This window comes from Psittacula echo, assembly GCF_963264785.1.
Source record: "Psittacula echo genome assembly, chromosome: 4".
Lineage (NCBI taxonomy): Eukaryota > Metazoa > Chordata > Aves > Psittaciformes > Psittacidae > Psittacula > Psittacula echo.
In genome coordinates this window covers 28,212,667-28,240,297 of record NC_137738.1, presented here as the reverse complement: position 1 = coordinate 28,240,297, position 27,631 = coordinate 28,212,667, and the positions used below count along the sequence as shown (strand labels likewise).

Below are 27,631 nucleotides of genomic sequence, written 5' to 3'. Positions count from 1 at the left end.
CTAAAGGTTTTTTTGTTTGTTGGGGTTTTTTTTTCCCCTAACACTAAGGTGTATTCATTGGTTGGTAAGCGCATGTGTTCTTTTGATTTCCAATCACTGCAGTTCATTCTGCACAAAGAACATAGAATGTGCAATCCATTTCAAGTATTGCACCTCTAATAGAGTGTCAGTGAAGATTCTTCCTAGTTCCATCAGGTAATAGTAATGTACCTTGCCGGTTGGTTGAATGCTTGGCCTTTGGGGAAAAATGAGGAGCTTAATCCTTGCAGATTTAGAAGATCAATCTTAATGTGAAATTTGAGATTAAAAAGCATCTTCCATAAAGTTTATAGCTCTAGACATTCTCAAACTGAAACTTTGTCCTATTTATGGCAGTGGGAGTTGTGCTTCCAAAAGCAGGTTTTTTTCATCCTCAGCATGCAGTATAATCACCCTGTTTTAAATATCTGTATGTAGTGCTTGCCACTGTGGTCACTGCACGCCCACCCTACAGCTTCCTGGGTTATTTTTGGGTTGGAATGGTTTCCTTGCTGAGTCTGGCCAGAGGCTGAGGACCAGTTGGTACTTTTTCATTAAATCACAGAAGGGCTGGAGTTAGAAAGGGACCTCTGGAGATCATCTAGTAAAAGACCCCTGCTCAGAGCAGGGGCAGCAAGAGCTGGTTGCTCAGGGACATATCCAGGTGAGATTTTTATTATAACCAAGGATGTAGACTCTGCAACCTCTCTGGGCAACATTTTCCTCTGTCTTACATTTTCTTTTTACAAACTAGACCTATAAGGAGAATAAGGTTTGGCAATGAGAAGCTGTGAAGTTAGCTAGCATTCGTCTAAACGTGAATGAAAACTTGTTCTGGTTTCTGTTCCCATGAGTGAAAGTCTTTAAAAATTTGCTGATGAACACTCAAGTATAGGAGGTTCATAAGGACTGAAAAATGCCAGATTGTGTTGAATAATGGAGCGAGGAAAAGAAATTACTTGCCTGAAGTGTGGTGGTTGAAGTAATGGATAGGGTGCTCTTCCACAAGCCTTCCTGGGTGGGTGCTCACAAGCTTTCTTGTATTGCAAAGCCCTTTTGGCCTCTGCATTCATAGCAAAGGTGAATGTGAGGGTTTGTGAGGGTTTGGCCAGTCTGTGTGCAGGAGAAACAGTAATTCTGTTGGCTGCCTGATTGAAAACACATCTGTGATATGAAATAACATAACCTATTCCAGCAGAAACTGAATTAGTGCCAAATTAATTAGAATGAAGTGTACTGTGTGGGCCAGGAATCGATTTAAATTATGTTTCCCAAAGTAAAACCCGTAGGATTAGTCATTTCATCATTTTTAAGAGTGTGAAAATTAAACTGCTCCTTTTTTAACTTTCATTATTTTTTTCTTTGTATGAGGTATATACTCTCTGGCATATAGACCCCTTAAGTGTCTGTGGTATATCACAGATGTTTACAATATGATTTCACAGTATCACAGTATGTTAGAGATTGGAAGGGACCTCAAAAGATCATCTAGTCCAATCCCCCTGCTGGAGCAGGAATACCTGGATAAGGTTACGCAGGAATGTGTCCAGGCGGGTTTTGAATGTCTCCAGAGAAGGAGACTCCACAACCCCCCTGGGCAGCCTGTTCCAGTGTTCCGTCACCCTCACTGAGAAGAAGTTTCTTCTCAAGTTTAAGTGGAACCTCTTGTGTTCTAGTTTGTACCCATTACCCCTTGTCCTATCATTGTTTGCCACTGAGAAGAGCCTGGCTCCATCCTCGTGACACTCACCCTTTATATATTTATATACACTAATAAGGTCACCCCTCAGTCTCCTCTTCTCCAAACTATAGAGACCCAGCTCCCTCAGCCTTTCCTCATAAGGGAGATGCTCCACTCCCTTAATCATCTTAGTTGCCCTGCGCTGGACTCTCTCCAGCAGGTCCCTGTCCTTCTTGAACTGAGGGGCCCAGAACTGGACACAATATTCCAGATGTGGTCTCACCAGGGCAGAGTAGAGGGGAAGGAGGACCTCTCTTGACCTACTGACCACCCCCCTTCTGATACACCCCAGGATGCCATTGGCCTTCTTGGCCACAAGGACACAGTGTTGGCTCATGGTCATCCTGCCGTCCACTAGGACCCCCAGGTCCCTCTCCCCTACACTGCTCTCTAACAGGTCGTTCCCTAACCTATATTGGAACCTGGGGTTGTTCCTGCCCAGATGCAGGACTCTACACTTTCCCTTGTTATATTTTATCAAGTTACTCCCTGCCCAACTCTCCAGCCTGTCCAGGTCTCGCTGGATGGCAGCACAGCCTTCTGGCGTGTCAGCCACTCCTCCCAGCTTAGTGTCATCAGCAAACTTGCTGATAGTACACTCAATTCCCTCATCTAAATCATTGATGAATATATTAAATAATACTGGTCCCAATACTGACCCTTGAGGCACTCCACTAGATACAGGCCTCCAACTAGCCTCCGCCCCATAGACTACAACTCTCTGGCTTCTCTCCTTCAGCCAGTTCGCAGTCCACCTCACTACCTGATCATCCAGACCACACTTCCTCAGTTTAGCTATGAGGGTGCTGTGGGAGACTGTGTCAAATGCTTTGCTGAAGTCAAGGTAGACCACATCCACCGCTCTGCCATCATCCATCCACAATGTTATTTCCTCATAAAAGGCTATGAGGTTGGTCAAGCATGACTTCCCCTTGGTAAAGCCATGTTGACTACCCCTCATAAGCCTCTTATCCTTGACATGCCTTAAGATGGCATCAAGGATAAAGTGTTCCATCACTTTCCCAGGGGTGGAGGTGAGGCTGACTGGTCTATAGTTACCTGGGTCCTCCTTCTTGCCCTTTTTGAAGACTGGAGTGACATTTGCTTTCCTCCAGTCCTCAGGCACCTCTCCCGTTTCCCAAGACTTGGTAAAGATGATGGAGAGTGGTCTAGCAATGACTTCCGCCAGTTCCCTCAGCACCCGCGGGTGCATCCCATCTGGACCCATGGGATTTGCATGTATATAAAACACCACTTGAATAATCTAACATTATTTTATGTTAGTACTTGAAATTATTCTCACTCTTCTAAAAGTAAAGTCTGTAGTCATACTTTATATGCTCTCAAGCTCTCATGGATGTCTTTCCTTTTCAGAATCATGCCCAAGGAGGAAAAAAAGTTGTACAGACTGATGAGTGGCGGAAAAGCTCTGTGGAGGAAAGGCTGGAATATGCTCTTATAAAGGTGAATCAGTGCAGAAAATTCTCCTACCAGTCAACTTTGAGACATGATCTCAGCTCAGACTTTAAGGGACAATTTTGGCTTTAGAAATTATTCAGTTGCCATTCTTTTAAAAGCTATTAATTAATAATGTGTAATATATTAAATTAACTGCAATAACAGAGAAAATTGTAGTGATTTGTCTTTGAACTTCACAAGTTGAAGTCTTCGACACTTAATAGTGTGGTAGAAAGCATACTGCTTTTACTTTCTAGGGTTTCTCTTTAACAGCACTTCACTGAGGGGCACTTGCACTGAGGAAACAATCTTTGAATGTTTGGGGTTTATTATGGCATGGTTAAGAAAAATAAACCAACCTGTAAATACTGGCTACTTTTGCCTTGAGTATTTATATATGTGTAAGAACTACAGTGTTTTGTTTCATATGAAAACCTATTTAAAATACACATTTGAGGTTTTCTTAAAGACTAGCAGTATCTAATGTATCTTTTTGTACTTTCGTTGTGCTTTTGGGGGGTGGGGGAGAAGGCAACTAAATAAAAGCTGTATTTCTAGCAAGGTAAAATATTCTCTTTTTTTTTTTTTTTTTTTTTTTTCCCAGGGCATTGAGAAGTATGTCACTGCAGATACAGAAGAAGCAAGATTAAATCAGGAGAAATATCCTAGACCTCTAAATGTAATTGAAGGGCCTTTGATGAATGGCATGAAAATTGTTGGTGATCTTTTTGGTGCTGGAAAGATGTTTCTGCCTCAGGTAATGAGAGAATGATTTCATATATTTTCTTATTTTGCAAAAACTAGCATTGTAAAATGTAGCCAAAACATTCCCTTTGGCTGTTATCCAGATATACCCCATGAATTGTGAAAATTCAGGTGCTGCTAAGAAGCAGCCCTATTTTTGCTTTACTTTGGAACTCGACTTTCTTTATGTAGTTCGTGTGTATCTCCTTTCTTTCTTAGTGTTTTAGCTTTATTTAAAAATCAGTTTTAAGTCTGGGTCTGTGAAAAAGAGGAAGAGAGAAAAAAGATCCAAATAAATTTGCTGTGTTTAGCACCTTCCAAGTCTGGGCCTGTTTGTAGCTTCCAGTTGTGTTGAGTGGTCCAGGAGGTTGTACTGTGAACACAAATGATCCAGTAGGGCCATCAGCCTGCCACCACAGAATGCTCTGCAAAGCTGTAGTCTGGGTTGGCAGATGAAGATTTGCTTATTGTTTGAATGGGTGCAAAAAAAAGTTAAGAGAAATCTGAGGTTATTCCTATACCTGCTCATTATTGTTTGCTCCCACCCCACACCTTGTTTACCTATGCAGGTGATAAAGTCTGCTCGAGTTATGAAGAAAGCGGTTGGTCATCTTATTCCCTATATGGAAAAAGAAAGAGAGGAAAGGAGAGCTCAAAGAGGCAGCGCAGAGGAAGAGGCAAGACATGGTTCTTTGTTCTCTAACTTTCGTAGTGTGCCATAACAAGTACTGAAATTATTTTTTGCTAATGACATCTATGTCATCTATGGCTTTCATGCTGGACAGTTGATGCTGTTGTATGGAAACTGACAATCTTGGCATAGTTTAAAGTAGGTCTGAAATTCATAAAGTGCAGATTTTGTGGAACTCTGCTTGGTGTGTGCTTAAGCTGTTGGCACAAGTTTCCTGAAGGATGCCTTTGTAGGCCCTTTATGCTAGTGTTACTAAATTCTTTTATTTTTTTTAAGGTTAGTTATTTATGGTACTTCTAACTTCATGGCAAATTTTGCCATTTGCTTCTATGACTTCTGCCCTTGGTGGACTCTGGAAATCCCTTTTGCGTGTTAAAAGCCTGTTACCATGTTGAGCTCTTCCCTTCCCCTGACCATTCTGCCAGCTAAGCAAACCAAATTCTTCCATCCTTTTTCTTCACAGGCTGTGACTTTAGGACCTCTTGTTACGATGGAATAGTGTGTTCATTGCACGTGTAGCCATGATCAAGTTGCAGGAGACAAGTGCTTATACAAACAGGATCTGAATATAGTTGTGTTTTCATATGTGTGTTTTTCCACCAGTTTCTGAAGACTACATGTTATGCAATATATAAAATATATATAGTTGAAAATATGGGCCTTTACTTCATAGCATTTCCTGTTTCACAGCCAACAGTTGGTGATTCCTGAGAATAGTTTTATCAACTACCAGTGCATATACTTGAACTAATTTTTTTCAAATTTGGTTAATGGAATATATGATAGGAGCATTGGAAAATGAAGGTATAGGGTGTTGTCGTGGTTTAAGCCCAAGCTGTAAATCAGAACCACGGAGTCTACTGCCCCCCCCCACCTTTCTTCCCTCCGCTTCTGGAGGGACGGGGAGGAGAATCAAAAGAATGCAGCTCCCACGGGTTGAGATAAGAACAGTTTAATAACTAAGGTATAACACAAATCACCACTGCCGCCACCAACAATAACAACGACAAGAGAAATAACAAGGGAAGAGAATACGATACCGCCCGCCGGAAAAGACAGCCCGCCCGACCAGGGGACGTGCCCTTCCGGGTAGCTCCCAGTTCCATCCCCTGGCATGACGTGCTGTGGTATGGAACACCTCCTTGGCCAGTCTGGGTCAGGTGTCCTGTCCCCGCTTCCTCCCGGCCCCTCCTCCTCCCTGGCAGAGCATGAGACTCACAAAATCCTTGGTCAGTCTAAACATCGGTGTTATCAGTTTTTTGTTCCCAAGCCAAAAGTCAAAAACACAGTGCTGCAACAGCTACTAAGAAGGAAAAAAAAAAACAAACTGACTGCCACTGCTGAACCCAGGACAGGTGTCTTTTGTTTCTCTGTACTGACAAGATTCTACTCCATAGAAAAGAGAGTTCAGATGAACTGGATAAAATCTTCCCTTTTAAATCCTCATGTCTGCTGCTTTCTACTATATTTAGAATAGAATATCATATTCTAACTATAAATAAATACAAATACAAATTCTAAATATAAAATATAAATAAGCCAGAAAAGGTTTTGGTTGTTTAAATATATTTCTTCTCTTGTCATTGTCTGATTATCAAATTTAAGTTTCATGTATATTCACTTTTCCTTAGTCCTGTAGAACCTTACCTTCATGGGCTCTCAGAGGCAACTGTTATCAGAATCTGTGTGTGTATTTTAAGAGATATGCAAAAAAAAGAGGAAGAATAATAGATTTTCTCTGAACTGTGATATTTATGCATTTTCTTTGGTTTCTGTTCTGTAGATTTTTGAATGGCTCCTAAGTCTTCCCTTGAAATCTTCTTACACTGCATCTTTCTATTTACTGTGGATCTGCTATGTGATTGTCCAGCATAAGTGGAATAAATACAGCAAATAATTTAGAAAGAAAAATGGCCTGATAATCAGACTTGACTAGTCTTAATAGAAGAAGGAGAATGCCTAGTCTCTTTTCCCATGCTCTTTCTGGATGTAAAGATGATGTCTTCTTTCCAGTATCTCAAGCGGGTCTGTTCTCTGGCTGTCATGAGTCACCTTTCAATGTGTCATCTCTCTCCTGCTCATCCTGTTCTTTTTTATTTTAATTCAGATGACAGTGCAGGTATCTGGCACCTTCTGTTTTGTTCTGATGCTGTTTGAAGTCAGTGAAAATCATTACCCCATTGCTTCCATGAGCTCTGGATTAGGATCTACTGTGAACTTTTTGGCACTTAATTCTCTGGCTAAAAGGAAGTGAAGTGGAATTTGAGAGGTTCTTAAAAATACAGGTAGCGCTCTGAAGAGATTAGAAGATACTCTGTATGGCTGAGGAGAGCAGGACAGAAAAAGTAGGGCTTCTGTCCTCCTGCTTTCTCTGCCTTCTGTTGGGCAAGGGATGTAGTGCCTTCCTCTTAAAAAAAAATAGAGTCACTGTGTGGAGAATTGGTGACAGAGTTAAAACCAGCTGCATCTGTCTCCAAAGTTAGATGCTGACTTGAAGGAAAATGATTTGTAGTTTCTGGTAGCTGATCTGTCTGGTGCTACCCAGGCTACTGTAACCTTCAGGAGAGTTTTACTCACGGGCTGCCAGGAAATGCAAAGCATTGAGCATTACATTTGAAGATAAATAGCTGTGTCTGTGGATCTCTATCAAGATTAAAAAAAAAGAAGCCCTTTGGATGTATGCCCAGAACCTGAGGACCTCCTTGCTTGAGACAGTTGAAATCACAGTGTACTCTAAATAGGGTTTATTTAAAATGGCATGTGCTCTGGCCCAAGTTGTTTGCTGCCCAGCATAGATTTGCCTTCTTCCATGTGCAAATCATGTTTTTTTCTTTGATATCAATCACTAGTGTCAATAATCAGCAGTTATTGGATATGATACATGTGGGCAGCACTTCTTGTTCTTACCCCAGTCCTCGATTAAGCTCTTTCCTCAGTTTTCTCTAACATTCCAGCAGTATATTTTCAGCTGCAAATTTGTTATTACTGATGTACTGAGATGACTGACTTGCAGACCTCCATTTTGCCTTCTCTGTTCCACAGTGTTCTGTACAACAGCAGCACTGGGGAGATAATAAATTTTCGTAAACAGCAGAATTGGTTGGGATCCAGGGATTTTATTCAACAAATGTATTAGGAAATGTTATTATCATTCTTGATAATATATAAAGTTGCTTTCTCCCATAAAATTTCAACCACAGAAGGCAATGCAGGCTCAGGAAGTAGAGAGCTACTTGTACTGTCCAGAAATAAAACATGCTTCATAGAAGGATCTAATCTTCCAGTTCTGCCATCTGCAAAGGAGATGAGATGCTGGCTGGAAAACTGTTTTGTTGTTTTACATAGAATATGCTCAGATTTCTACTTTATTTAAATTCTGTGCAATTCAAGTAGTCTGTTACTGGCATCTTGATCCAGCTCCTGCACTGTGATAGCCTGGAGCTGCTCCAAATGACAACACTGATTATACAACTAAAAAGTGTATCACTAAGGGCTGTGCCCTGGTGGAGAATTGCTGTAGGAAACTGTACTGTTGCCCTGCCGGTAGGCCCCCTTGATCAGGGCTGGATCTCATCTAGCATAGGGACCAGTTTGTGACAGTACAGCTTCCCTTTTTCAATGAGATCCTTTTTCAGGATATCCTGTTTGTTCAGCTTGGGTAATGTGAAGTAGCCTGATCACTACACCAATCACTACAGCCTGATCACTACACGCTTGCTGTTAGTGTTGCATAAAAAATTAGTCTGTTCTGCTTTTGCTAATTCCTCTCATTCTTCTCGGCATTGCATTGAAAGATTGTTCTTGATGCACAAACAGGAGTGTAATTATGAGTGTTCATACCCTTTTGTTCTGAATATCTAATCTATTTAAACTCTTTATTGGTGAGGTTTCTGTTTGAAGCGGAGGTACGTTAGGAGTTCAGTTACTGGACTGAACAAAATGCTATTCAGATCTGGTTTTTCTTTTTTGCTGCTGTTTGTTTTGGTTTTTGGTTTGTTTTTTTCTTAACACAGCTTTTTCAATAATATGCATGCAATTTTCAAGAATAATTTTTGTGTGAGTTTTTAGTACCTGAATCTTTTAAACAGTTTTTCTTGAAATTGAAATTTTGAATGTATTACCTCTGTTGTGCTTTGCAGTTTCTTGTACTACGATAGTAGTCTCAGTCATGGATTAAGATTGCACTGTTGAAGGATCCGTGCAAACATATGTTGAGGGATCTGTGCAAACATACTGAGTCTTCTGAGTAATTTAACTCCTGTGTTATTTGTTTGATCTTCAGGATCCTTACCATGGTACAATAGTGCTAGCAACCGTGAAAGGAGATGTACATGATATTGGCAAGAACATTGTAGGAGTCGTTCTGGGCTGTAACAACTTCAGGTAAGCAGACTAACATTAGGTAGCTGTGAAGCCAACTCGTTAATTAATGTAATTAATTAATTAATGCTAATTAATGGCTAGCTGCAGCTATGGTGCTAACAGAAGTGGGCATTTCTTGGGAACTGTCCTCTGTTCCTCAAGTTGTGGTTGAGAACATAGATTGTATCAGGTAATACTAATGGGGAGGCGAGAGGGAGTTCAACTTCCTCTTTTAATACTTTTTATTTCCTAATAAATTGCCATCTGAGGTGAATATAGTTTAACATCACCTGAAACTTAGATGAGAGCATCAGGTTTTGGTTTTGTTTTATATTAGTTGAGTATAATGTCTTGAACACATAACATCTGAAGAAATCGGGTACGACAATTGCAGTAGGCAAGACTATGTGTGGGCTGTGTGTTGTGTTGGGGAAAAATGAAGTCTTGTGAGATTCAAATCAACCTTTTAGTGTCTCTTTCAAGCTGTTTGCTAGCTGTGAGGTTTTAAAAGCATTTTGGGATATGTTTTGTTAAATAAGAGATGAGATTCTCCTCTTGTTTGAGCTTCAAAATATGGAACTTCAGTATATGTCAGCTCTTTCAAGCCCTGTGTATGTGCAGGGGGGTTGGCAGCAGTGTTGGAACAAATGGTCACGTTTCCACCAGAGCCCTTTGCCAAGTGTCTGTCAAATGCTGTGCAAAGCTGAATCTGCTTTGGAACTCTGTCTTACTCTTCATTCCTTCCATTTGTTTTTTTCTTGATTTTACTTGGGGCTGTAATTTGTTCTAAAAAGAGCCAAAATTATCTCTTATTTTAAAACATAAGGGGTTGAAGCCAGTAGCAGTGCTGTGTATATGCAGCATATTTTGTTTCATTATCTCTTGAAAAATCTGTTGACTGGTTTCAGGCTTTCTTGAGCTTTATTGAGACTTACTGAACTGAAGTCATAGTGTTTTCTGTCAGACTGAGTATGAGCAAGGCTGAGTGAAGCTAGGAGGCTGTGGGGGCTTACTTGAAAGAAATAAAAATCTTGGGAATTGGTAGGGTTAATAGGAATAAAAAGTCTCATTTCATAAAATGTATGCTTTAATAAGACAAAAAAGCCCTTGATGTGAATTATTTTATGTTTCTGACATAAGATGCGATGTCCACAAAACCTGATCATGTTGTCCAAATAACCTCAGAAATGCTGCTGATGTTGGTTAACCTTGACAGGCAGTTTAGCATCACACAGCCATTCACTCTCTTCCACACAGCCAACCTCAGTGGGATGGGGAAAGAGGACATGAAGAATAAAACCAAGAAAAAATGATGGTGGAGATAAAACATGTTTAATAAGCGAAGGAGAAGTGGAAGAAGAGAGAAGGAAAAAACAAAACAAGTGATGCAGAGACAGTCAGCTGTTAGCTCCCATGGGTAGACTGATGCTTAGCCAGCTCCTGAGCAAAAGATGGCTAACCCCTGCTAAACTCCTTCTCCCCTTTTATTGCTGAGCATGACATCCTATGCCATGGAATAATTATTTGGTTAGTTTGAGTCATCTGTGTGGTTGTGTCTGCTCCCAGCCTTTCTCAAGGTTGTGCACCCTCCAGTATATTCTCTGAAGGGTTAGAATGAGAAACATAGGCCTTGATGTGGGACAAATTGATAGGTAAAACGTGAGTGTGTTATCAGCATTGTTTTGGCCACAGATCTAAAACACAGCAGGATACCAGCTGCATGAGGAAAATTAACTCCATCTCAGCCACTCTCAGTACAACCACAAAGAAAATGGTTTTGGTTTGGTTTTTTTGGTTGCTTTTTTCTCTAAAAAACCCCAAAAAACCCAAAACGAAACCTTCTTACACTTGTATTTTCTTATCTACTGCATCATATGGAACTCTGATGTGTTGAAAACTGTGCCAGACTCAGAGGTATTTCTTATATTAAAATTCCCTATGGAAGTCTTAGGAGAAACAAAACCCCAAAAATCTCAATTTTAACTTCCATTTTAGGCCAGTTATTTACAGTAAGAGCAATGTATTTGCCCGTTAGGAGAAATATGACCTGTTTTTTTAAAGAATCTTGTCATCTCACTTCTTTTCACAGAGTTATTGATTTAGGAGTCATGACTCCATGTGATAAGATACTGAGAGCTGCTGTTGAGAACAAAGCAGGTATAGAGAGATTTCAGTAGTACTCCTGAACTGTTTGATTTTTAAACCCACTTGCAGTTTTAATATCGTTACTCATTGCATTCCTATGCTGTCTATGATTTAATCAGACTATCTTCAGATGATCAGAACTGTTGCATTAAAAATAGTAATAATTATTTAGTATTTGGCACTTCTGTGTAACTTAGCTTCAGGAACTAAAACCCTGTATCAAAAGGAAAACTGCAAGAGAGATGTTTTAGTATTTGTTTGGTTAAACGGAGACTTGGAAAGATTAAATAACCTTGTGTTAGGCCTTAAACTGGCAAAAGAACTTGGCATTCAGCCTGCCAGATCAGCAAGTGTGCAATCAGGACTAAATTGTGGTATTAAATAATGAACTTCCTGAAACAAGTTACAGGTGGTTTGAAACAGTCTAATGCATCTTGGGAAAGATTAATTGCGTTGAATATTCTAGTGAAGTTTAAAAGCGTTTGCTGTTTCCAAGAGCAGAGCTTATAATTATTTCATCTTTTTTCACTCTTCAGTGCCTAACTTCTGAGGTTTGATACTTGCTGATCAGAAGTACTGTGTATTTATTGCTAAAACTAGAGGTGTTCAGCAGCTGTGAAGACTAAGAAATATCTTAAACGAGGGATTTGGAATCACTTTCATTCTTGGAAAGCTTTCACTTTCTAATTAGGTCAAACCATGCTTGTAGGCTATCAACCACCCTGCCTTTTATCTCACAATTTTCTATCTGACAAATGAAACTATTTGATGTATGAAAGAAACCTTTCTGTAATAAATCCCGGTTCTTTCTAGAGTGTATTTACTAATCCTTTTGTGTATGTTTGTTTGTAAATTTACAATAGATATAATTGGCCTGTCTGGTCTCATCACCCCTTCTTTGGATGAAATGATTTTTGTCGCCAAGGAAATGGAGAGATTGGCAATAAAGATTCCCTTGCTGATTGGAGGAGCAACTACTTCTAAGTAAGATATCTGAGTTGGGAAGATGAGGAATGTGTATGAAAATAGTGTTAACCTTGCAAAAAGCAAGTTTGTAGCTATTTCTTGCTCCCCTTCCCTCATTTCCCCCCAACATACATACCAGTATGTATTTGTTTAAGAGTGAATGTATTTACTTAAGAGTGAATATTATTTCTTCTACCAGAAGTCCTAGAATATAGAGGTAAAATGCAATTGAGACACAACAATTAATAGATACATGAAACATTTAATTTTTGCAAGTATTGTGTATTTTGCATGTGAATATTGCATATGGAAGTACTGTATTTCCTCAGTTCACACGTGTATGCATTTGAGTACAGTTCTGTTCTTCTGAGGGGTTAGATGATCTGTTTTGATTCACCAAAGCATTGTGAGAATGCAGTGTTTGAGACTAGAAATGGTCATGCTGACATCGGGAGCTATTACCTTTAAGTTAATGTTTTTTTCCTGGAATACTGTTCTGTGTTGTGCTGACTGGGCTGGGCCCCTGTCTCATTCAGGCATGCTGATAGGGGTAAATTCTATCTGCTTGCCTTGAAGTAGTTACCATGTTGCTTTTGATAGTCTGAGCTTTTCTATTGAGATCTTGTTCTCTCAGATCTGTGCAAATGAAGTAATACAGCTGCTATGATGTCCTGAAGACCAGTGTTGACAGCTCACTGACACCTAGTTATTAGCATTAGCACAAATGCGTTTTGGGCACATGTAATGCCCTTGGGTCACGCTTTGCTAACTGGTTTATGTACAGTATGGTTGAATGGGTGACAGCTCAGAAGGCTGCAGAGGTCCTTTCTTGCATAACTAGAAGCTGTTAGCATTGTTGCTTTCTTTACCAGAGCTGCACATGCTGTAGCAGAATGATTGTATTCTACATTTTTGGCCTTAGCAAATCATCCCATAATTTGATAGACAGTGAAGAGTACGATCGTTACCTGTCTTTAGTGGTCCTGTAGTTATAATGCAAGGTTAACTGGATCCTTTTTTTTTTTTCTATATGAGTTGCTTTTCCTATGGCTTTAATACTTTAAAAAAGAAAAAGAGAGAAGTGGTGGCGGTGGTAGAGGGGGCTTTATTTTCAGTGGAGGTCTTAGGAGAGCCCTTTCTTCAGACCTTTTTAGTGTTTATTCACGGGGTATTAGTGACCTAGTAATTCATGTTAAATAACCAGCAACAAGAAATCTGTAGAATTCATTCACATGGATGAATGAGATTAATGTAGCCCTCAGCAAGGCAGCCCCAGTTTTATTCTTGAGTATGGAAACTACTGAAGAATAGAGGTATAATTTTGTATACATAAATAATAATTTTAATCATGTGAACTGTATATAAATGTATATGCCTAGACACATACAATTTCTATAAAATATATGTTAAGTAAGGGTATTCTTATTGAAGACTGGATTGGTAATATATATCTAGTTTTACTTCCAGAGTCTCAAGTTTAATGTTCTGTGTGTATTCTCAAAGGTTATGTACATGTCAGAGGTTGATAGTGAACCATCTGCACTTTTTCTCTGTAATAAGTAGACATTGTTACTTGGACTAAGGAGACCATAAGTACTTGGAAGGGGGGAAAGTGAGATTAGTTTGCAAGAAAGGAGGCTGATTTTGAAAGAGAGGGAGGCTGGAGTTGTGCAAAGTGTTCGATGCTGTCCCGCACGACATCCTTGTCTCTAAATTGGAGAGACACCAATTTGACAGATGGACCACTCGGTGGATAAAGAGCTGGTGGGATGGCCACATGCAAAGAGTTGTGGTCAATGGCTCGATGTCCAGCTGGAGACCAGTAATGAGTAGTGCCCCTCAGGGGTCGGTCTTGGGACCAGTCTTGTTCAACATCTTGGTCGGTGACATGGACAGTGGGATTGAGTGCACCCTTAGCAAGGTTGCCAATGACACCAAGCTGTGTGGTTCATTTGATATGTTGGAGAGAAGGAATGCCATCCAGAGGGACCTTGACACGCTTGTGAGGTGGGCTGATGCCAACCTTATGAAGTTTAACCATGCCAAGTGCAAGGTCCTACGCCTGGGTTGGAGCAATCCCAGGCACAGCTACAGGTTGAGCAGCCCTGCAGAGAAGGACTTGGGGGTGTTGGTCGATGAGAAAATGAACATGAGCTGGCTTCAGTGTGCGCTCGCAGCCCAGAAAGCCAACCGTATCCTGGGCTGCATCAAGAGGAGCGTGACCAGCAGGTCGAAGGAGGTGATCCTGCCCTCTACTCTGCTCTCGTGAGACCTCACTTGGAGTATTGTGTGCAGTTCTGGTGTCCTCAACATAAAAAGGACATGGAACTGTTGGAACAAGTCCAGAGGAGGGCCACGAGGATGATCAGGGGACTGGAGCACCTCCCGTATGAAGATAGGCTGAGAAAGTTGGGGCTGTTCATCCTGGAGAAGAGAAGGCTGCATGGAGACCTCATAGCAGCCTTCCAGTATCTGAAAGGGGCCTATAAGGATGCTGGGGAGGGACTCTTCATTAGGGACTGTAGTGACAGGACAAGGGGTAACGGGTTAAAACTTAACCAGGGGAAGTTTAGATTGGATATAAGGAGGAAGTTTTTTACTGTGAGGATGGTGAGGCACTGGAATGGGTTGCCCAGGGAGGTTGTGAATGCTCCGTCCCTGGCGGTGTTCAAGGCCAGGTTGGACAGAGCTTTAGGTGGCATGGTTTAGTGTGAGGTGTCCCTGCTCATGGCAGGGGGATTGGAACTAGATGATCTTAAGGTCCTTTCCAACCCTAAGTATTCTGATTGTGTGATTTTGTCGACAGAATCTACAATAGAGGTTCTTCATAAGTTACAATAATGATGATGATTGCATTCTTACTGTACTGCTTTGCTAAATTCAGATGGTGAGAAATAATTGTGACAGTTTTGTTGTAATGTTTATTTTTTAAAATAGCAAGATATCAGTATGTACAGGTTGATACAGTGCCATTGTAGAACCTGTGTGTTTCCTTCATATGTTCCTATCAAAATAGAACATACAATATCTTCTTCTAAAAAATAGAGCTGCTGATATTTAAAGTGCATTGCCTAGAAGCAAAGTAAGAAGATCCTGGGAAGTTTGTTACAGAGTTGTGTTGCACAGTCATCAGTAACCTCCATGTCCAGGTGCTTGAAATATTTGACAGAACCTGAAGAAAAAGGAGATCTTTGCTGTGGAAGATTGCTTCTTGGGCTCTGATTTAAATTTGTTTAAAAACCAGTGTTTAACCTTAACATGCAAGAAAGCAAACTGAACTTTGGCCTGCGTGGTCTTTGTGCCTGCACTTGCTTGCACAGTTTGCTAGGACTTTGAGGAATGTGAGTAGTCAGTCAGCTGCAGTTCACATGATAGCTTAGGCCTCGGTTTAGGACTCCAAACTTTAATCTGATAAGCAAAGTACTATAATACAGAAGTGATTCTTTATTATATGCTGGAGTATTTGGATGAGGACTGGAATATGAGTAAATGCTAAATAATTGGCTGAATTGGGAGTTTGTGAATTACTTGACTGACTGAGCAGGTACAAGTTTGCAATATTTATTTGACCACTGGCCAAATTCCTTCTTGAGGTGAGTAAAGGGCTTGTGCCTCAAATTTTGAAGTAGAGCATTGTAAAAATGGAATAATCATCACTGAAATATGTTAATGCTAATCCAGAGACCCAGAAACTAGCATGTGGGAGGGAGAAACGTAAGATGACAAAAAAAGATTTAAAAAAAATATTATTTCTTGGTAAGCTCAGTTTGGAACAATCATCACTGAAATTCTGAGACTCAAACTAGTTGAGTTGCTGATTTTCAGTCAGCTGATAAGACAGAGAGGGGATGTGAGTTAGCACATTACTTATAAAGCATTCTCATACTCTTTGAAGAGAAGTATTTATGTACCTGTTATTAAAATCTGTGTTTAATCATTCATGTGTAACTGTCCTGGTTTCAGCATGCATCACCTCCTTCTCTGGTGACATTTCAAAATCTTTGCCCTCTGGCCAGTCCATGATGACTTCTGGGATTCCTGGGTGACTGAGATTTCCTGTTGGAGCTCATTGTGCAATCAGAGTAAGAACTACTTAGCAGCAATTAAAACACTGGTGTGTTTTCAGCATTGTTCTGAGACTAAAGCCAAAATGCAGCACTGCACCAGCTACTAGGAAGGAGTAAAATAACTGTTACAGCTGAACCCAGGACATTAGCAGATGGATGAATTGCTTTCTTTTATTCAAGTTCTGGTCTATGCATTAGGTCAGGATTTATTTTGCTGGGGATTGTCTGCTTTTTGTTTTATTTGGGTTTGGGTTTTTTTTGTTTGTTTGTTGTGAAATGCTCACTCTTTCTCCTTTTCTTTGAAGAACACACACAGCTGTTAAAATTGCCCCACGATATAGCGCACCTGTAATTCATGTCCTGGATGCATCCAAGAGTGTTGTGGTTGTAAGTTCTAAATTGTAGTTTTTCTTACATGCAAAATCATATGCCCTGTTTTTCTGTTGTACCTCTCATCCTTAACTCTAAGGTTTAATGTTATGGCAGAAAATTGAAGGGGCATGATAAGAGACCAGTTTCTAAACTACTTGGTTCAGTTACTTTTTGTTGCCGCATGGTTATCTCCTGTAACTTTTGTCAATTATTGCCACTTGATACTTTTCTTTCAATTTGCTACCTTGCTGCCATTTTTCTAGCAAGGGTGGCATGGTTCGCTTTGAGTCCTTGATTGTAGTTTTGAGACGTACTACAATGAAGAGCAGTGGGGTTAGATGTGAACTGCTGTTCTTTCTATTTTGAATATTTTTCTGAAGTTAGTAGTACAGCAACATTAGTACTATGAAACGTGTGGCTGGAGTTTTCTGGGATGGATGCTGTCTTTATCAGACAAAGAGGTAGTCTTAAGTGGCAAGTACCTGCTGGAAAGACGTAACCCAAACTGTGTGTTGCTTCTACAATTATCCAGTCTCTAAATTTTTGGAGTATTCTCCTCTCGGGTGTTTCCAGAGCCAGACTTGGCTCTGCTAATATCACCTGAGTGTAGGGCAGTGTTCTCAGTAATAAGTTCTTAAATATGTTTCCAATCTGGTTTGCAGATTAGTGGTAAGGCTCAGTTTAGTGTTGTGAAGTGTAATTGGAAGTGAGTCTGAAAGACAGATGGCTTAGCCTGAAGTTCCTACTTTGTTCTTACTATAATACATTGCAGTATGTACTTAGTGCTTTCTCTTTCCCTTATTTCAGTGCTCCCAGCTCTTAGATGAAAGTGTAAAGGATGATTTCTTTGAAGAAATACTAGAAGAATATGAAGAAATTAGACAAGAACACTATGAGTCTCTCAAGGTACAAATGTAATTGATTTAGCTTTTCTTCTGTCAATTGCTTGGTACTTGTCTCATTACCAACTCTCAGTTTCAGCTCCTTATGAAACCTTTCAGGTATATTCTGTTGCAACGTGAAACATGCAGTAGAACTGATGGAAAATTTCCACAACTGCTTATGAAATCAACTTTTCTAACCTATAAGGGAAAATTCTGCCTGAGCCTAACACATGCTTGATGATCCTCAATGGGCAGTCAGTGGTATCTAGGACGTGTCCTTGGAACTGGCAGTCATTTCAACTTAACTAACATACAGGAGACGAATGTATTCTTGGAGCAGTAGCTGGAAACAGGGAGCTACACTGGGATAATTAAAATGGCACTAGTTGCTTTTGCTGATACTGAACCACATTCGATTGGGTATTTTACGCCACCATGCTTTCCTGATGTGTTCGTATTGTTTTAGATGAAGGATCTGAGAAGTCTCAAAAGTAGAGAGCTGAGGCTGCCATTTTAGGAAAGTGAGGAGAAGAAAGTAATGAAATACGGAGATGGACTGTGCAAATTAACAATAGCAAACAAAAAACGTATGACTTCTCTGAGGCCAACTTTGTGAATAAACACAGAAGCAAGATGAAAGTCACCTGGCTCTTACTGGTCTCTTCTAAAAGAAATATAAAGCGTGAGGCCTCTTACTGAGAATGATTGGCTTTACCAAGTTTAAGACTGTCTTTGCACAGGGAGCCAGTCCATTAAGCTGAGATCAGTGAGTGCAGCACTCTCCTTTACGCAGAAGTCAGCTGCGAATTCACGGGCCTTACTGAAGTTGCTATCAATCTCCTGTGCCTTTCCAAAGAGCCAGTGTTTTGCCCAGAGGCATGCTACAGTCAGTGGTGGTGGTGTCACTGCAAGCCTAAGCTTTTTGCAGGCAGTAGGAGAATATCTTGCTGTACCTGTATTTTCATGTATTTGAAGTAATAAAGGAACTTTTTGTGTAATTCAGGGGAACTATAAATCTTGTAGGCCAGTTCCATTAGAAGTCTGCAGGAAAAACTAATGCTGTGGTTGTGATGTAATCTTACTTATGCTTGTGAACTGGGCATTGTTGGAACTGGAATTGTCAGTTGTCAGCTTTGTCCCGATGACTGTTTTGAGTAAAAATCTACCACCAAATCAATAGTTACAGTTTATCTGTCTGAAAGATGGCTGGCTTTGTGAAACTAACCTTTATGTCCGTATAGGAAAGAAGATATTTGTCTTTACAACAAGCTAGAAGAAAAGGTTTCCATGTTGACTGGTTATCAGGCCATAAACCAGGTCAGTTTAAATGTTGTTTGTTATTGCTGTGCCTTTCCTTTATTTTATGCTTTTATTTTGTATTTATTTTTAATTAGATTATGCTTCATTAAAGTTCAGGGTATAGTAGAGTAAAAACTTGAGTAAATTTGTGACTGTCTGAGCAGAAGGGTTTTTTGTTTGTTTGTTTTTTGTTTGGTTTTTTTTTTTTTGCATTAATTTGAGCATCCTGTTTCTGCTTTTTATTTTTCATAATATATTTAAAAAATAAATTAATAGTTAATAAAAAAATCGGAAAAAAATTCCTTAAACAGTGAATTACCCATAACACCGTAGAATCAAAAGTAAATCTGATGCCTACTTTGCAAAATAATGTCGGACTGGCTATTTCTATTGTGAAGCTTACTATACCATATTCAGGGAACTCACATAGGCATTTCTATCAAATTACACTTTTTCCTACCCTTCCCTCATCAGTTTCTATACCAGTTTGGTTTGATTTTTTTAAAATTAGAGACTAGAAGTATAAAGAAAGAGCATTCCACAAGAAGTTGCACCCTGCAGTGACATTAACGCTTCATTGCATTCTGTCATTTCATTTACAAGATTCAACGAGATGCTAATTTTCATCTTAAAGGCTGTGTTATAAAGTATCAAACAGCTCAGACAAAACAAGTGCAGAGCTTGTGGCTACATCGTAACAGTGGTCCATCTCACTTTTTCCTTTGTGTGCATGCATCTGAACAAGTGCGTGGTGGTTGCAAAAGTTCTTATAAATTACATATTAATTTACAGAACTGTTCTACAGTACCATGGCATGTAATATAGCTGTGTACAGAAAGCAGGATTTGTAAATATGAAAGGTATATGCCTGTGGAATATGTTTGATATTGATAAATTGTGTGGGGTTTTTTTCTCTTATGTTTTGGCCAATGAAATAAGCTCAGGAGTCCAACACCTAGTAAGTGTTAATTTATATGAAAGAACAAAAGGCCTTAAATTTTCTATTTCAACTTTATATGCTTTTTATGCTTTAAATCCCATTGTAACTGTAGAGTAAGGTAGGACTTGGGAACTATACGACAGTGAGAATTCTAAGCCAATTATTTTGAAAGAGATCATTTGCAATGGTAGAGGCTGGTGAGCATCAGTTATGCTGCACATACAAGAGCAATGTTAAATTATTTCCATCATGTCAGATTGTACTTTCGATTCCTACAGTTAAACCAAAATTCATCGGCACAAAAGTCTTTGAAGATTATGACCTGAAGAGGCTGGTGGAATACATTGACTGGAAGCCTTTCTTTGATGTCTGGCAACTTAGGGGAAAGTATCCCAACCGAGGTTTCCCTAAAGTCTTTAATGATAAAACTGTAGGTGAGTATTGAAATTGTGTTTGCTTCATGTAAATAATCCCAACAGACCTACTGTATTGCATTAGGATTCTGAATGTTTTGAAATACATAGACATAGGGAAAATACATGGAAATCTAGTGTCACTGGAATAATTTGTTGAAAGCAACACTTAGTGAACCCCAAGTATTGGCATGTGAGGCAGAAGAAGTTAAGTGAAGAAAAATGCTCAATCATCTTATTTAGAATTCACCCACAAAACCACGGGGAGGTATTTTAATGAAATGGCAACAAAGTATTTGATATGTCTGTGCCCTTGTTGTGGGTGAGGATGGCAAGACGGCTCTGTCTCCTTTTGCAACTATTCAGCAGGCCTTGAAATAAATCATGTAAATGCAAGGGTGATGCTGAAATCAGTGTTGTGGATCTGCTGGACTGTGGTAATATAGGTGCATGCACATGTCATCTGTCGGACATTTTATTCTGCATCCTCTGCCTCTACTAGAATGGTGCTAGCTGAAGCGATTTTTTCCCAAGATATAGGTTGTTACAGCTGTATAGACATAATCAGACTGTGCTGTCTCTGTCTGCTAGAGCTGACAGATTGTTGCAGTCATCAGAGAATTATGTGGAAAATGAACCAATCCTATTTTGCTAGTTGTGAAAACATACCTTTTCTAAAGGTATCTCTCTTGTTTGATAGGTGAAGAAGCAAAGAGAGTTTATAATGATGCTCAAAATCTACTGGAAAAGTTGATTAATCAAAAGAGATTACAAGCCAGAGGTGTGGTCGGGTTCTGGCCAGCTCGAAGTGTCCAAGATGATATCCATTTGTATGCTGCAGAAGAGGCAGTGGGATCTTTGGAACCAATAGCAAAATTTTATGGCTTGAGACAACAGGTACCATGACAGAATATTAAATAAATAAAGTGACTTCCTCCCCCAGTCCTCGTGAATTGCAAGACTGTAACTGAAATGCTCTATTAAAAATCTGTGCAGAAAATGGTTGTTGTAATCTGTCTGCAGATGCTGTCTTGCCTTTTCTTTCAGTAATAACAAGATCTTGTTAGTGATGACCCATGTATTTGTATTGTAGTAACTAATATTTGGAATTGTAGTAGTTGTACAAAATGCTTTATAGATTTGACATCTTCAGATATGACGTGCGTTTTCTGGCTTCATTTTAATATTTAAGGTGTCCTAAAGCACTGTGCTGTATAAATTCATCACATGGACTCTGTGCTAAATTAGAATCTAATGAACATCAATTTTCTAATATCACTGGATTCTGCCTTAGATGAGAAATTCTCCTTGAGTGTGTAGAGGTTAAAAACACTTACAATTCAAATACCTGGAAAATAAAGCTCAAGGGAGAGAAGTGTTTTTGATAGTCTTAATTTTTACATGAAATCCCCCATACGAAGAGGCAATTCAGAATTGGTTAGCTGGCTGCAAATTCTGATTGAGAGAGTTATTACTGTAAATATTCATGCTTGAGTCATACTTACCTAGATTTGCATTTATTTTGATAGACTGAACCTTTTCAAGGTACTCTGCCTCTTCTTCTTCCCTACCCTTCTGACTTGGCTTCTTGATAATTCACATACTCAGAGCCATCAAGCATGGCAGAAACAAATTTAACAATTACCTAAATTTCTGGAGTACAGTATTCTGTGGGAACAGTGCTGTGAGAATACTGGAGAACTGTACTAAGAAACGCATGACTTCAAGTTTATCTGTTCCAGGGAACTAGAACAGATTATCTGTTGCATGGAGATGGACCTCATGTATCTTGACAATCCATGGCAGATGTTTATATAAACTCTTCTCACAAGCATTCAGGCAGGGCTGTTCCAGAGCCTTACCACCTAGTTAAACATTTTGATATCCCCCATAAATCAAGTTTATTACAGATTCTTTTCCTGGACTTTTCGCAGGGTTCTCTCAATGACAGATCTGATTTAATGTTGTTCTTGTAACAATTTTTACTACTGTAATACCATTACTTTCATTAGACTTTCAGATTCAGGCTTTTCTCAAAGGTTAAGTTCGTGAAACTCTGTGCTATTATGGGTACTATTCTTCTGGACTCTACGTGGTTTAGAATCATAGAATCATAGAATAGTTAGAGTTGGAAAGGACCTTAAGATCATCTAGTTCCAACCCCCTGCCATGGGCAGGGACACCTCCCACTAAACCATGCCACCCAAAGCTCTGTCCAACCTGGCCTTGAACACCGCCAGGGATGGAGCATTCACAACCTCCCTGGGCAACCCATTCCAGTGCCTCACCACCCTTACAGTAAAGAATTTCTTCCTTATATCCAATCTAAACTTCCCCTGGTTAAGTTTTAACCCGTTATCCCTTGTCCTGTCACTACAGTCTGTAATGCATAGTCCCTCCCCAGCATCCTTATAGGCCCCCTTCAGATACTGGAAGGCTGCTATGAGGTCTCCATGCAGCCTTCTCTTCTCCAGGATGAAGAGATCCAACTTTCTCAGCCTGTCTTCATATGGGAGGTGCTCCAGTCCCCTGATGATCCTCGTGGCCCTCCTCTGGACTTGTTCCAACAGTTCCATGTCCTTTTTATGTTGAGGACACCAGAACTGCACACAATACTCCAAGTGAGGTCTCACGAGAGCAGAGTAGAGGGGCAGGATCACCTCCTTCGACCTGCTGGTCACGCTCCTCTTGATGCAGCCCAGGATACGGTTGGCTTTCTGGGCTGAGAGCTCACACTGAAGCCGGCTCATGTTCATTTTCTCATCGACCAACACCCCCAAGTCCTTCTCCACAGGGCTGCTCTGAATCTCTTCTCTGCCCAACCTGTAGCTGTGCCTGGGATTGCTCCGACCCAGGTGTAGGACCTTGCACTTGGCATGGTTATACTTCATAAGGTTGGCATCAGCCCACCTCACAAGCGTGTCAAGGTCCCTCTGGATGGCATCCCTTCCCTCCGGCGTATCAACCGAACCACACAGCTTGGTGTCATCGGCAAACTTGCTGAGGGCACACTCAATCCCACTGTCCATGTCACCGACAAAGATGTTGAACAAGATCGGTCCCAATACCGATCCCTGAGGGACACCGCTCGTTACTGGTCTCCAGCCGGACATTGAGCAATTGACCACAACTCTTTGCATGTGGCCATCCAGCCAGCTCTTTTAGCCTCATCTCTTTCATTTTGGTGTATGTAGTAATTCAGCAGAGGCTTCAGCAGAGCAAAGCTGAAGAGAGTAATTGCCTCCTGTTTCACATATAAAATGTTCCTTTCATACACAGTTCTCTCCTTGACACTGACAATATTAAGGATGTGATGTGAATGTAAAAGTTGGAGATATTTCCTTAACTGTACTCCTTACAAAAGAACCTTAAAATTATCATAGATTTCACCTGTGGAAAAAGGCTATTTCTTCAGTTTTATGGTACATTCTCTAACCTAGTAGGTTGTAGAAACTAGGGAGTCAGTTGACCATTTTTCTTCAGTTTTTTCCAGGGGTGGAGGTGTTTTGCTCAGTTTTCATATAGTTGGGAGAGAGTGGAAAGTATTGTTAAAATACTGTCATAAATAAGACAAGTTGGAGTGGAATCCTCAGCTAAGTGATAGCCATGAAATAACTTTATCTATCTGTAAGTTGGGTAGGTTTACAAGAGCTATGCCACTTCCTAAATACCAGTCATGTTCCCACAATGAGTACATTGATATGATCCTCAACTGTAAAACTTCCTGTTAGGTGCTATGGCCAGCATTCAGTCCCTCTTTTTACTCCCTTTCTCTCGTTTTGGAAAAGGATCCAGTGAGCAGGATGTTTCCTATTTGCGTAAAACCACTTGAACTTTGCTTGGCGTTCAATTTTGTTTGCATTTGCATGTGGCTAGTGTAAAGCTACATCCTGAGGCGCCCTTTCGTCTGGGTTGCTGAGCACATGGCTTGAGCATAAGAAACTAGGAGTGTTTATAAACTCTCACAGACATTCTAAAATGGGAATTGTGGAAGAATTCTGCAGTTTGCAGTTTGGGATGTGAATTATCAATCATAATTTTTGCTAACACATGGGGAATCTGTGAGTGCTAGAGATGGAAAATTCCTCCTCTTACCCAGCAGTTAGCATGAGTCTCCCATATTTTGTAATAATTTGTCTGCAGAATAAGCTGTTAAATCTTATCAGCTGTGAATATAAGCAAAATATCTCTGTAAATGTGTTCAGCACAGCATCCCTCCTCTGACATTTTATTCTTCAGTGAACCAAATGCCCTTAGACTAAGTGAGGTGTTTTTCTTCTAATTCATGTGCAAGAAAGCCATCATGGCTCAAAGCCTTGTTAGGTGTTTGTCAGAAATATCGTAAGCCCTTAGTCTTCAAAATACTGGTCTTTAATAATGCACTAGTACTTTTAAACCATTTTTTCAATATTCTGATGTATTGCATTGTTTTTGTTACTTTAGGCTGAAAAGGACTCTGCCTGCACAGATCCGTATTACTGCCTCTCTGACTTCATAGCACCGCTGGATTCTGGCATTTGTGACTACTTAGGCCTGTTTGCTGTGGCCTGCTTTGGTGTAGATGAGTTATGCAGTGAATTCAGGAAACAGGATGATGAATACAACATCATAATGGTAAAGGCTCTTGGTGATCGGTTGGCAGAGGTATGAGGTTTTATCATGTGTTTCCCAGCAAATTTTCTAACTGTGCGCTAGATTTGCTTGACAGTTTGCTTTTCCAATTTTTAGCATAAACTTAGACTGTTGCCTGTGATGTATGCTCTGCATTAAATGTGAAAGTGAACTGGTTCTGCTGAAACTGTCTCAGGAGGACAGTCCTCTTCTGAGCCAGAGGAACTCTGCTGTCTATATCTTCCAGCTGTAGAAGCATCTTTGAGCTCTTTAGGAGGGTTTTGACGATGTATAGAATTTAGTAGATTTTAAAACAAGACTGTTTAAAGCCTACCTTTATATCTTTATATCTTATCTACATGAGAATGTTTGGACCCACGTGTGACCCACTGATTATGTTCTTGAATTACAGACATGCCTTCTGCTTTTAATGGTGACCATGCAGATGTATCCAGGGTGCAAGTCTTTTCACATGTCTTAAGCTTAGACAGCCATGCTCTTAAAGCACTAACTGGAGTGATTTTAGAGAGCGATGTCCCCTTCCTCTTACCCCTTTATCCTCTTCTGCCTGCCCCCATGCTTCCCCCAAGTAACTGTGTTAAAACTTAGAGCAGCTTTAGTGCAATGCAAATGGGGTTAGCTCTAGTTGTGTGGCTCAACCTGTAAGGGTTACAGAAATTATTATTGGATGCCATCTAAAGTTATTTACTGAAGTGGAAATTTCTCCTGAGGGCAGCCATCGCTGGCAAAATAGTGTGAGCTGTAAGAGCAGTTAAGAGACGCTGTTACCCGCTTTCAGCTAGAGGAAAAGTCCTCTGCTAAAAAGAGCAGGGGCACGCACTTACATCTGATGCCAGCATGGATGCAAGAACGATGTGGTGTTTCATAGCTACGTCTGGACAAGATACCCAGGCGGTCAGGATGTAATGACTTCAGTGCTATAAAGATGCATTGCTACCATAGGATAATGAATTCCATCTTTTCTGGTTACTTGTCCATGTATTTACCTTTAAGAGTATGTAGGATTTGAAAGCAGGACAATAAAAAATCCACTGTCTCCTGACAACAAACAAAAAATTTAAATGCTTGAATAAGCAAAATATGTATTGTATGTGAATTTTAATGCTATCAAATTTCTCACCTATGATAAGAATTCCCTTAAAAATTAAGATGGGAATGGTGAGAAAGTCTCTGTCATTGTTTGTCTTTGTCAAACAGCTATTGCATCCATCTGCAGGAATTAAAATAAAAAAATCTTTGCATTCTATTCCAAGGCATTTGCTGAGGAGCTCCATGCAAGGGTACGAAGGGAATTCTGGGCTTACTGTAGTACTGAGCAGCTGGATCTCTCTGACCTACGCAGAATTAAATACGAGGGAATTCGCCCTGCCCCTGGATATCCAAGCCAGCCTGACCATACAGAAAAACTCACCATGTGGAAACTTGCAAACATTGAGGAAACAACAGGTACCTCTGCCTGCTTTACTAAGATTCTTCAACTGTTTTCATGCAAATGAAGGATTGAATGCCAACAGTGAATTGGGTGGTGCAAGGTACATAAGCAACCTGAACTGAAGCGGTTCTGGGAGTTGCTGTCTTCCCCTTTTCATTGCTGTTTTTATTTTGCCTCATTCAAGGAGAATTTGCAAAATAGTGCCAGTGCTTTTGGTGAAGGAGTTATGTCCCTAATTACCAGATTGCATGCAAACAAGGTTCTGCTGCACAGAGAAAAAATCTGACATCCTTATGGTTGCAAGAAGGCTTTCCAGATATAAGCAGGAAAAAAAGCCATGTATTTCCTGGTCCACAGAAACTTTGACATGGTAACTCTTAAAAAAGGCATGTATTCCATTTGTTTTCCTTTGATATTTTATATGTCAAACTTTTGACTACTACTTCCACAATTCCAAAAATACCTACCTGTGTTTCAAAACCTGTAGTTACCCATTTCATTTACCAAAATATCTAAGATACTGTACAGTTACTCTGTAGCAATACTGTAATGAAAATCTGCAATATATTTAAAGCTGTGTGTTGAAAATGGTTTTGGTTTTAGGACTTTGAAAGCTGCTTGGGTTCTGAGCAGCTTGAAGCTGCCTAACAAGAAAGACTCTGAATTTATGCTTCTTATCAATTCAGAGAATAAGAAAATTGTCATTCTCTTCTCCAGGAATTGGTTTGACTGAATCGCTAGCAATGATTCCTGCTTCTGCAGTTTCTGGACTCTACTTTTCCAATCCCAAATCCAAGTACTTTGCTGTTGGCAAGATATGTAAAGATCAGGTAACTGGCACTGTCCATTGTGTAGAATTATAGCATTCAAAACCACCCTTGTGAGCAGATGTCCCAAAAAAATTTTGTGAATGGTAAAAGTTGAAGTTTCCAGATCTTCATTGTGTTTTGTGGTTCCTTTGCAGGTTGAAGATTATGCACTGAGAAAAAATTTGTCTGTGGCAGAGGTGGAGAAATGGCTGGGACCCATTTTGGGATATGATACTGAATAACTGTGACACTTGTTGGCGAACGTTTTCCTTTGATGGTCTGTTTGCCAGAAGAAACAAGGAATACATTCTCACTGAAAACAGCTTTCTCCCATCCATCCCGATAGCTTGTCTGATTTTAATTTTTGATCAAGGAACTTAATATTTCAGATGTGCCCTGTGCTCTTGCCTTGGGACCATGAATGCATTTCAGAGCTCTTAGTCATAGCAATGTGCTTTTATTTATTCGTATTTTTTACACAAATACTCCACCTGAGCAGCTATATGTAGGGCAAAATGTGGAAGCTGCAAAACTCTCTTATCCTCAGGCAGGCTTTGAAAGCAGGAGCAGGAATTTCTGTCTCATATAGATACATGGATATATGTAGAACAAAATTTGACTTCTGATATTTTAATGTCTTTTGGCAAGTCCAGGTGCA

The 27,631-nt window shown here is 40.0% G+C and overlaps 1 protein-coding gene across 1 annotated transcript in view; it reads left to right on the top strand.

Moving 5' to 3' along the window:
* Positions 1 to 27,414, top strand: part of MTR (5-methyltetrahydrofolate-homocysteine methyltransferase) — a gene marked incomplete at its 5' end in the record, with an annotated part of 57,069 nt that extends 29,655 nt beyond the window's left edge. The window contains 15 exons of the mRNA XM_080616563.1: positions 3,134 to 3,223; positions 3,822 to 3,974; positions 4,531 to 4,638; positions 8,935 to 9,035; positions 11,104 to 11,171; positions 12,023 to 12,143; positions 16,498 to 16,579; positions 17,372 to 17,470; positions 18,690 to 18,765; positions 19,966 to 20,121; positions 20,801 to 20,997; positions 24,544 to 24,744; positions 25,986 to 26,178; positions 26,882 to 26,994; positions 27,129 to 27,414. Coding sequence (XP_080472689.1) covers positions 3,134 to 3,223; positions 3,822 to 3,974; positions 4,531 to 4,638; positions 8,935 to 9,035; positions 11,104 to 11,171; positions 12,023 to 12,143; positions 16,498 to 16,579; positions 17,372 to 17,470; positions 18,690 to 18,765; positions 19,966 to 20,121; positions 20,801 to 20,997; positions 24,544 to 24,744; positions 25,986 to 26,178; positions 26,882 to 26,994; positions 27,129 to 27,215 — 1,845 coding nt within the window. The 3' untranslated portion in view covers positions 27,216 to 27,414. The remainder of the gene's footprint in view (positions 1 to 3,133; positions 3,224 to 3,821; positions 3,975 to 4,530; positions 4,639 to 8,934; positions 9,036 to 11,103; positions 11,172 to 12,022; positions 12,144 to 16,497; positions 16,580 to 17,371; positions 17,471 to 18,689; positions 18,766 to 19,965; positions 20,122 to 20,800; positions 20,998 to 24,543; positions 24,745 to 25,985; positions 26,179 to 26,881; positions 26,995 to 27,128) is intronic.
* Between the last annotated feature and the right edge of the window lie 217 nt (positions 27,415 to 27,631).